At 37.8% G+C, this 11220-nt stretch overlaps 1 protein-coding gene across 1 annotated transcript; it reads left to right on the top strand.

Annotated features, from left to right (window-relative positions):
• The first annotated feature begins 105 nt into the window (after nt 1-105).
• On the top strand, nt 106-8946 carry LOC146668670 (outer dynein arm-docking complex subunit 3-like). Its single transcript, XM_085408719.1, has 13 exons — nt 106-241; nt 464-585; nt 1480-1557; nt 2273-2464; nt 2602-2703; nt 3649-3774; nt 4142-4264; nt 4508-4651; nt 4732-4892; nt 5380-5536; nt 5678-5827; nt 8421-8508; nt 8585-8946. The coding sequence occupies exons 1-13, from the start codon at nt 178-180 to the stop codon at nt 8716-8718; spliced, it is 1641 nt and encodes a 546-aa protein (XP_085264845.1). The 5' UTR covers nt 106-177; the 3' UTR covers nt 8719-8946.
• The last annotated feature ends 2274 nt before the right edge of the window (nt 8947-11220 follow it).

Raw genomic sequence — 11220 nt, 5'->3', positions numbered from 1 at the left:
ATACAGCTTTTAAAAAAAGGAATGCTCGAAAGATCCCTAACTTTCAGTCCCGTTATAAATGTACATGTTGCTAGGCAACGTGTGCACGTAAAACATACCGGAATTTTGCGGTTAGCTCAAGCTAAAACGAAATACGGGATAATTTCTCCTTTGCGCACTCTGTGCTAACTCACAAAAATGGCGGTCAGTGGCAGCATATCTGATCAGAAACTGGAGCTTCAGCGTAAAATCAAATTTCTTGGTATGTTTGTTTGAAATGCAGTGGGTGCCTTGATTTAATTTCATGCTAGTAGGCATGGGTTAGCTGGAATCAGCCAGCCAACTGCCATATTTAGCGTGAATGAATATACATGAATTCTTAATGCTTTATAATTCATATAATTAAGTCGAATAAAATAAGCGAGCTATTAAGTATAAAGTTATGGATCGCCTATTTCCATGCAGTATTATATTTGTCCACTAGAGGGCGAAAAAACATTACGTTATGAGAGGACTGAGGCCACCACCAGGAAGCAAAAAGAGTTCATCCGTCAGCTGAGGCAGGAGAACGAGAATCTGCGTAAACAGCTGGCAGAAACTAAGGCTGTAAGTAAGGCGATCAGATCACAACAAACTAAACATGAAACATGTTTTTAATTGTGGGGAAGTGGTCTGAAATTTGGATAAATCCAACTTACTGAAATAATAAAGGTTACAGATCAAGGTTGGGCACATTTTATTTCAATTTAGTTTTATTTATATTGCACCACATCACGAAAACAGTTGCCTTAAGGCACTTTATATTGCAAACTAACGACCCTAAAATAATACAGATAAAACTCTAACAAGCAAACGACTCCCTACGAGCAAGTGCTTGGTGACAATAGCAAGGAAAAACCTCCTTTTAACAGGAAGAAACCTCCAGCAGAGCCGGGCTAAAGGAGGGATTGTGGTTCTGCCACTGCCACTTGATTGTGAGGGGAGGTAAGTGAAGAAGAAACACTCTAAGCCTATTGCAGGGTAACTGAGGGAGGGTCCAGGGTCTTAACTATAAACTTTATCAAGAAGGAAAGTTTTAACCCTAGATCCATAGATTGGTACATCTCTTTTGAGCAACACCTGACATTAGGAAAATTAGGAATCTCACACATACCACAACTAATTAGAAGTGGTTTCTCAGTGTTTATTTTTTGCTTCATTTGCTTTTCTTTATGCTTTATTGCTTTTAATTTATGTCAGTCTGTATAGCTAGTAGTGACTTGCACCTGGGCACGGCTTTGGCAGCAAAATACAGGTTAATCTGCACTTGTAAAAAATCATTTCTACTGGGTAAAAGTCAAACATTAGAAAAAAGTGTCCTGAAGTGCAGTGTTTTAATAAACTAAAACTCATCAAAATAAAAGACACAGAGACAAGAGATTTTAAAAAATGCTTTGCACTCCCCACAAGGAGTCATCCAGATCAAATGTGTCTCAGTCATTGTCTTGTCTTTCCTCTTAGCCTGATGAACATATAATCAAAGTGGCCTTTAAAAACAGAGATATGGAGGGGAAGGCCTTCTGCAACAGCACAGTGAAGGTGAGAGGAAGTCAGTATACACATCATGAAAAAACAAAGTGTAATAAGATGGGATTTCCTATTTTATATTAAATAGAAGAAAGTTTTCACAGCAGTCTACTGATTTCTATAAACTAAGTACACCTTTACATAATGCCCGTTTGCTGCTATATCTATACTCCATACTGGTACTCAGGTTGTTGTACTCTATTTATTTTATTTGTATTACTTTAATACTTGCATTTATATTACTCAGGTTGTTGCACTCCATTTATTTGTACTACCTATTACTTCTTATTGTTTCTTCTTATTCTGTTTCATTCGCTCCGGGACCGTGTGCACGTAATTTCGTTCCACCTTATGTAAACATGTGATGCGAATGACAATAAAGAAGCCTTGAATCCTTTAGCAGAATTAGGTTAATGTCTTTTTGCTATTTTCTGACCAATGCACAGCCTGACCTCAGAATTAATTTGCATCTACTCCTAGGATGATTGCTGGACCAGCAAACTGGCAAAATGTGTTTATATACAGGTGATCACACTTGTTGATGATCAGTTAATCAAGTGTGTAATTACTCATCCACTTAATTCCACTAGAAAGCGGTGTACATAGTTTTTCACAACCCCGTGAAAACTTTCTTTTTCATTACTGTATACAGTGTCAGTAAATATAGTTTTATTGTATGTTTTATTGACTGTACTGCATTCCTCACAAACGCCTGCATGTTTTTCAGGAGGTAAATGAAATGCTAAATGAAGGAGTGCTGTTCAAGAGGAAGTGTATCAATGCTGTAAAACACACAAATGAGGTCTACCAGCGTCGCCTCAATCAGTTGAAGATGGAGTACCAGAGGCTGAAATCAGAGAGCAGCAGCAGTAAAGTATCCTCTGATGCTCGCACTCGGGAAAAAAAGGACGATGCCATGGTAATTACCTCTCTGACCCCCCAAAAAAATCAAATTTTCTTGGGATTACTTTTTGTTGTTTGTTGTGCTCATTTGCAGACTTGAGCAAAATGACAGATCATAGATGACGATGACCAATGATTTGTGTTTATGTTTAGAAACTGCGGACTCTGGAGAATGATCTGGAGAAAACCCAGTTTAAATGCATGGAAGCTAAGAACATCATGGTTAACTATCTGAAATTCAAAAATCACTTACATGTAAGTCCAGCATGTGAGAAAATGTTTTGTTACGCTTAAACTTATCTTCATTTGATGTGATTTTTGTTAGAGAATTTGTTAATTGTCCTATAATGGTTTGTCTCAGATATTTTTGAAATATCAGTAAATTTGTAGTGATTATTTTGCTATTCACGCTAGCTGTTAACTCTCCATTATGCATTAGCAGATGCCTGCATGCAAGTGGAAGCACTCAAACATGAGCAGTGTTTTGTACAGAGTCTATTATTCATTGCTGTTTGGCAGTTTTGCAGAAAATAGTACATCTTCGCTGTACTCTGCGCTTGGTTGACTGTTATATGGGACTCTGTTTGATACTGTACTTTTTGTCCCTGTTTATTCTTCAATTGACATACTAGTTCTTGATTCCTGTTTTCCAAGGAAACCAGTCAAATTTATTTACATTTAAGGTTTTTTTCCCATTTTTTTTAATGTGTGGTTTAATTGCTACTGTAAGAGCAAGTACGGTATATATAACTGCTGCCACACCATCAAAAGCCCCTTTGACAGAAATAGAGCAAGTGATCTGTCTGTTTATAGTGCAAACAAACACACTGTTACATACACAGGTGGAGATTTTAAATCCAGGTCAGGAATTTTTAAACCTGCTGAAAAAAAATAACCCATCAAAAACTACAAAATAGAAAGGTAATTACAGGATGTCAATCGATAAGTTCCTAATTTAAATACAATGTTAGCAATAAATAACAGCATCAATAGGACCTGACTGTTGAAAATCGTAAGGATTATATGATTAAAATATTATTTAAATTAAATTTTGTGTTAGTGCACATTTTGTCTTGATTTGGTTTTAATTCCTTGATCACAGTCAGGTAATCTAAATACTTTATTTCTCTCACATGGACAACCTTATTTCTGATTCTGTTTATTTCATGTTCACTCACTTTTCCACCTTCACCGCCTCAGGAGGAGAGTCTCACTTACAAGGGCCAGTTGGACTGTCTGGAAGCAGAAATCCTGAAGCAACGAGAGGAGATGAATAGGCTGCAGATCATGAATAATGACCAACAGCTCTCCAAAGAAGCTACTAAGGTGACCTATAAGATATATCCTGTGTGATGAGTTAAAAGCATAAATGTTTCAAGATACAGTGTAAGAATTAGAATCCACTCCCTATTGCTATCATAAGTCAGACGATGTGCTGGAATTATAAATTAGGAGTTATAACTTGGAAACACTAATACACTAGCCTTGCCTTACCTTATCTTATCTTGTGAAGGTAAAATGAAATGATTGAGGATAACATGTCTGTCCACACTTATCTCAGACACCTCCTTCTGGTCTATATTATAGGTAATAATACGATTCTGTCATACTAACAATCTGTTTGTTTCACTGTCTCCATTTAGTTTAAGTGAACTGAAACAAGTTTTTCAGCCATTCTTCTTGTTCTTTGCAGGATGAGTTGCAGAAGCGGGAGGAGCTGCTTTACAAGGACAGTAAGGAGAGGGCGTGTATAATAGCAAGTTACAGGAAAAAGGTTAAGGAATGCAAGGCCCAGGCTGAAAAAGTCGATATAAGGGTGAGAGACATAAGGTGACACATTATGTATGTATTGAATTTTACTTACCAAGAAATGTATAGCCGTAATTATATCAGTGGGGTATTAAATGTATGGATGCGAATAACTGGAGATTTTCACAAGGAAAGAAAGCTAAAGCAGAGCAGCCTAAACCTAATCCACAGTGAAGGCCTCCCTATTCTTTGGTAAAATAATAATAAGGGAAGAAGAGTCATTTACATTTGGAATGATTAATACCTGCAGGATCAGATAACTCTGCCAGAAAAACTAAGCGGTGAGGCCCAGCACATCATCACCAGGATGGAAGAAGAAGATTTGAAAAAAATTTCTACTTTTGAGGAGGCCTTCAGGCGCATCAGCGAGACCACAGGTGTCACAGACACACAGGTATAAATGTTCCCACTGATTCTAGTACACACCGTGTAGTTGCTGTTATTCTTTTTTTCATCCATTTTGTGTTTGTGTAGGAGATACTGGAGTGCTTTAACTCTCAGGAGGAGACACACCAGCATCTGCTGAAACTGAAGGAAGAGAATGAGAAAGTCCTGCTGCAGCTGAAGGAAGAGAAGGAGCTTCTGAGCCAACAGTTTGAGGAGATGAAATATTTTAGACAGGCTAAACACCCCAGGTGAAGTATAGACATCTGCTTGACAATGGTTGAAATCTATTATTACGCTTGTGATAAAAACAAGAAAACACAAATATTTTAGAAATCTGTCAAGAACTACAGAACTACAAGAACTAAAAATTATATTTAGTCAGATAAATATAATTTATAACTTATTCTGTGTAACTTATACAAAGGTTTGAGCCGGCACACTGGGCATAAAAATGTTTTTTATGTCCAGAAATGCAAGTAAATAACAGTAATTTGACATCTTAATCACAAATAATAATGTGCTTTACTAATTTTTTCGAATTGTTGTCCATGAAATTGAATATTCATGGATAACAACAAAAACTCAAGCATAAATATGATTTTGGTTATTACAAATGCTGTTAATTTAGGGCAACTGAGGCAAATAAAAATACATTTGGTAAGCCATGTATTTAAAACTTTAATGCAACAGCTATCACATTGTCTGATAGCCTCTGCTCTTTCTCTGTTTCATTAGTGACCAGCAGGCCCTGCAGGAGTCTGAGCAGCAACTGCAGACTCAGCAGCAGAAGTGTGATGCAGCCAAAGAGCAACTGGATTGGCTCTTGAAGACTCTTCACACTGCCCAAGCTGGAGTTGAGCACCTGGCCAACAAACTTCAACACATCTCACTGGTACTAACAATTTCAACCAGTCATAATATTGAAATAGCCAGTTTATCACTTATTCCTAATATTAAAATATTTTTCTGCCCTCAAACACAAAGCTTTTTAAGTGTAATTCCTTTTTATGTTTGTTCACTCATCTTCTTCAAGAGTGAGGACACAGTTCCTGAAGTGGATCCAGATTCTGATCACTTTGTTCTGGAGCTGATGGCCCAGTGTGAGAAGAAATTATTGTCACTGCACAAAGAACTTCAGGGGAAGGATGTGGCTGGTATAATGAAGGAGCTGGAAAAAAACAAGGTGAGACAAAGGCCCTCTGTAGCAACACGGCTATTTTAAAGACAGGTCCTGAGCAATGTTTCCTCTAATTTTTCATGTGTCTGAGCGAACACACAAACTCCCTGAGCGGTCCCTTGGACCACTGTGAGCAACAGCAGACGTGTGGTCACGCCAGCACTGAATCCCTCTGGTATAACGTGGCCTATCAACACAATTTAAAAACTGGTATAAAGTCCACACTTTTCCCGTCAATTGTTCCGTCTGTCCTGCTCACATCTCCAGTGGTTGTACACGTTGTCATTAACGGCTTCACTCCTTATCAGCCACGCCACTTTGCTAGCTAAAACACCGGTGTCGGCACATAAGGACGCTGTCATAGCCTGTCAACCACGTTGTTTAGTTCGGTATATACAAATGTAAATCGCATGATTCAATGCAATTCAGGTTAGATTTTTTTTTTGTGCACAAGGCAGATTTTTTGTGTGCAGAGACTGTGCCAGCAGTGTGCAATTGCGCACATGCGCAGCTTAGAGGGAACATTGGTCCTGAGTCTGGATGGGATATAGAAAACATGGTTGACATTTGCAGAGGTAGTTCTAGCAAAGATGTAGTAGTCAGAGTGGGAAAGGCATGGGCACAACATTGATTGCATTGCACATGGTGTCTCTATTAACAGAGAATGTTAGAACATTATACGTATATAGTATAACACTTATGAACAGGTGCCTTTGAAGAGCTGAGAGTCACCTGATCAGAGCTATTAACAGGAAAACGTTTGGGAACATTGTCAGACAACTTGTAATAATTAGACTGTCACAGTTTGAAATTTAAACACTGTCTGAGCTTGAGCTTTTCACAGCTTACATAAAGCTGTGTAAAAGCTGCTGTGCTTTCTTTGCTTTACTTATCAGGATGGAAAGGTAACCATTAGAGGCACCTGAAGTGTTTGTTCTTGACTGAACACTCAACAGCACCTTCTCACTTTGAGAATATGAGGACAGGAAACATGCAACAGTCTGCCTGACATTCAAACATGACATTGATAATATGGGTCACAGGTCCGTTTTTAAATGGTACGATCTTTGTAACTGACGCAACTCTGAGCTGATAATTTGGAAATCAGTCCAGCCTTATTTGCCTGGCTGGTGCAGTTGAACTTTACTTGGCTTTCCTTTGTACCTCTACTAAAGGAGAATTTGAAGTGTGGCAAAGATCAGTCTGTTCATCTTAGCTTTTGCAAGTTAACCCTCTCCAGGCAGACGTTGCAGATTTGCAACAGTTAAGACCTAACAACCTGATTACCCCACATACATATTTTATGAGGTTTTTTTACTCAGAAGTGCCACTGCAGGACTTGGTTGTGCATTAGCAACAAAAAACTTAATTTGGTCCTGAGAGGGTTAATGTTGTAGACATACATAAGCCTAGTAACCACTGCTAACACATGGGCTATGTTAAGAATCATATTGGATAATATAAAACAAGTAGCTGGTATTATGTGATAAGGTGGTTAAATTTCAATAAGCTTTTAACTAACTTATTCACTGTATTTAAAAGGGCTGCAATGATTCATTGAGTAAATCAAATCATTTCATTACAAAAAACTTTTGAAAAATTGAAACAGCAACACTTGTTACTGCAATCATCATTAATGCAAGCAGACTACAGTACAAATGTATGTAAGCAGATGATCTGTCTAGATTAGGCATCTTGCTGAAAGCTAATGATAGCCATCCCATTTTCTGTCACAGTGATAAAAGAGGCGGTTTACGACACCTTATTTCAAGGTTATTACTATTTCCATATTATTTTGCAGATTTAAACAAGTATAAAATATCAAATTATATTAGTTAAATTGTATTAATATTTTTAAATATAAAAAAGGTTATTTTTGTTTTGTTTTTTCTGAAGGATGTAAGATCTGGTGCTGTTAGGCTGAGCTGAATTATTCTTAACATTAATTAAGATCATCTGCATCAACATAACATCTGTTTTCTGCAGCAGGAAACACTGCATCAAAGCACAGGCCAAACCTGAGAATGCTGATATGCTCACTACACTTAACCCTTTCATGTATGAATTATGACAACCTCAATCAGGATTTTTTTCTTAAGTATTTTTGATCATCTTTAGGCATGAAAAAAAGATTTTTGAACTTCGTTTTTATAAACATGTACTTTTTTTCAAAGAGTTTTTTTTTACATGTCCACCTGTTAGGAATGTGGACTTTGATGTTTTATTTATCAGGGTACAACCTTAACAGTCTTTCACCCTATGATAGCTGCGATCTTACAGGGCAGTGTCCCTTTATTTATCAATTGAATAATTTTGGGAGGTGACTTGCAAGGTTACAGAAATGTTGTACTCATTGTTCCCCCTGGTGACATAAAAAACAGAAAAGGATGCATGTGTTTAGTGTTGCACACCTGTAGAGAATGAAACTATAATCTTATGTTGCTATCTTTGTATCTCTACACACTGAAGAAGGCACAAGCCAGTAAGTGAATTGCTTTAAATGTGGGCAGGGCTTATGACTCACAGATTTTTAATGGAATTTGAGATTTTTAGTGTTTAAAAAAACATCTTAATTTCTGACTTGATGTTTCTTTATTAGTTGTACATAAGAAGTGAAGAAAAACTGTCAGCATACATCACCAGAGCCAAACCACCTGTGGATCAAGCACATGACCCCCTCCATGACAGTAAGTTGGTATCCTTTTACACACCAACAGTAATGACTGCATACTGTCCCTACTTACTTCACCGCTTCTGTTGCAGAGAATGAGACTGACGAGGGCAAAGCTAAGGTCATCACGCGTGAAGCGCTGAAGCTTCAGTCTCAGCTAATCATTGACTCCCACTCCAAGAGAAAGACCAAGATGAAGGTGTTGAAGAAGAAGGGCAAGTTATAAAGCGACAACACAATCCTCAATGTCTCCCAAAAACATGAAATATAAAATGGGATGATTGTGTCCAAGACTTTCCACCACAATTGTTTCACCTCTGTAATTGTTATTTTGTGTCTTAGCCGGTGCTATAAAGATATTTAGTGTACTGTAAATGAAAACATGTATTTTAACAGTATAACAGTATTAAATGATTTTCATAAATTGATGCTTTGTGTCTATACTTATTGTGTAACTGGGTTTGTTTTGGCAATAGTCAGGTGTCACTGTTGCACCAACACACTCTACCCCACCTCTGTTTTTTGAGCTCACATTTCACCCTGAGCCTTCCTGGAAGCCAATGAAAAAATACTGTTTTTAGTTTTTATTCTTTTTACCATAACTCCCTGTATAGTGTGTGGAATAGAACCCAGTAACTAGCAACTCCTTAGTTGTTAATGTTGTTATTTTCCTGTTGTTAGAAACAATGAATGTTGTCGGTTTTATCTAACAAACCCAAAGTATAGTAGCCTTCTGAAAGCCAATACTTGTGACGAATCCAGCCTTTATTCATGCTTGAATTACATCAAACTTGCTTTGTCCTGCTATAAGTTACAGATGTGAATATGAACCCTCCCTAAAGTGCGTACACCTGAACTATCTCTGCAACGATTGGCATCTCAGACAGTGTTTGTTGCTTCTCTTCTTAACCACTGGTTGAGTAGACTGAATAATACATCTCCATACCAACATGTCAGATAATAACCACAGTGAATGTCTCAGTGTCTCGCACAGGGCTAGGTCAGCAGCAGTGATTGAATGACGTACCAAAAGCAACCAGAAAGACAACTCTGTGCTGTGAACAAAAGCTCTCTGAGCACAGTTATTAGGTTTTTGTGTATATATGTGTGTGTGCTCCAAAAAAGGTTAGAATAAGGACAACTGTGATAAAACATTGTGCCTAACATGGCTCAGGTTGTGTTCATTTTATAAGTTTTGCTGAAGTTTTTTGACTGCTTGTTCATGTCTTTTTTATCCATTGCTCTCTAAAACTAAGTTTATCTACATTTCAGTATATTTTATGCGGGAATAGAAGCTGTTAGAACTTATATGATGTTTGGAAGATAATATAAAGGGGATTTTGTGATACTGGAAACAAAATAAATCTGACTTAGAGCGTAGCTTAACTATCTGAATGCGTATTTGATCCCAGCACAATTATGCAATTAGTACTAAGCCTCTGTTTGTTGTTATGGATGGACTAATAAAAGCTCCTGAGAACATTTATTTAGAGAGTTTTTTCACAGACTTATGCACTTTGAGTTCATCTGAAACATTACATTAGCCTATACCTAAAGTTATTGTTATGTACTGGAATTTCTATAGCACTTCTCTGGTCTTACCGAACACAAAAAGCACTTTAGCTACTAATCACATTTTAACCATACATTCCCACAGTGATTTATTCTATATTCACTGCTCAAAAACATTAAAGGAACACGGAGAAGGCCGTTGGTTTAGTTCACCAGGATAAGCAGTAACCGAGAAATACACCAGATCTCAGTGGGGGAAAAATCACAATGGATATCTGTACTGATATGGACTGGGTAATGTTCAAATGAAATGATGCCACGTCATTTGGTGGAAATTAAAAATAGCAACTTACAGATGGCTAAATTCAAAGAGACCCTGAAATTCTAAGAGAAAACACGATGCAGTAGGCTTGTCCTTTTTACCGAAATTTCATTGCAACAACTCAGGCTCTTATGTGCCTGTAAGCCTTTGTGACAATGTCAGGGCATGCTCCTAATGACATGATGGATGGTTTTTTGGACCTCTCCTCCAGGGCATCACTGAGTTTCCGGATAGTCTGAAGTTCAACCTGTTGCCTGTCGAGGTCTGTGTGTCCATCTATGGTTATGCCTCCCCAAACCATCATTGACGCACCACCAAAGTGGTCACGCTGAACGATGGTTCAGACAGCATAACATTCTCCACAGCTTCTCCAGACCCTTTCACATCTACTACATGTGCTCTTGGTGTGGTGACCCTGGTCTCTGTGAAAAGCACAGGTCTGAACCCATCAATTCTGCTATTCTGTTGGCCACAGGCTCTACAGTGATCGCAGGGCCCACTAGAGAATGCTGGGCACTCATGCCACCCTGATTAAGTCTTTAGGAACTGTGCTTTCTCCCACCGTCAAAAAATATTACACAAAATATTTCTACTATAGTGATATTTTAAGCATCAGACACTTCCTTTGCCACATTCAAGTGAATCTGCACAAATGTATCTATTTTATGCATCAATATGTGGTAGGAATGTTCTTATTAATGCCAATGACCCATATAATCAGGCACCAGGTAACAGTTCAACATAGACTGCAGTTGGTTTTGCTTAATTATGCTCCAGGTTTCTTTCTGTAAATTGGCTTTGATACATCAAGGCAGACGCACAATTTGCTCTTCAGTCCTCATTTATGTTTGCTTGGTTCCATTTGAGGAAGTCAGAGCATAAGGAGACAATACT

Source organism: Rhamphochromis longiceps, linkage group LG6 (genome assembly GCF_057381845.1).
Source record: "Rhamphochromis longiceps isolate RC_006_pf linkage group LG6, R_longiceps_female_GT1.1, whole genome shotgun sequence".
Classification (NCBI taxonomy): Eukaryota; Metazoa; Chordata; class Actinopteri; order Cichliformes; family Cichlidae; genus Rhamphochromis; species Rhamphochromis longiceps.
The sequence above is the reverse complement of the archived record's forward strand: the minus strand, read 5'-3'. Positions and strand labels throughout refer to the sequence as shown.

Coding starts and splice junctions, on each gene's coding strand:
- LOC146668670 (XM_085408719.1), top strand. CDS start 178: ATGGCGGTCAGTGGCAGCATATCTGATCAGAAACTGGAGCTTCAGCGT. Junction 1,558..2,272: donor TCTGCAACAGCACAGTGAAG/GTGAGAGGAAGT, acceptor CATGTTTTTCAG/GAGGTAAATGAAATGCTAAA. Junction 4,893..5,379: donor AGACAGGCTAAACACCCCAG/GTGAAGTATAGA, acceptor CTGTTTCATTAG/TGACCAGCAGGCCCTGCAGG.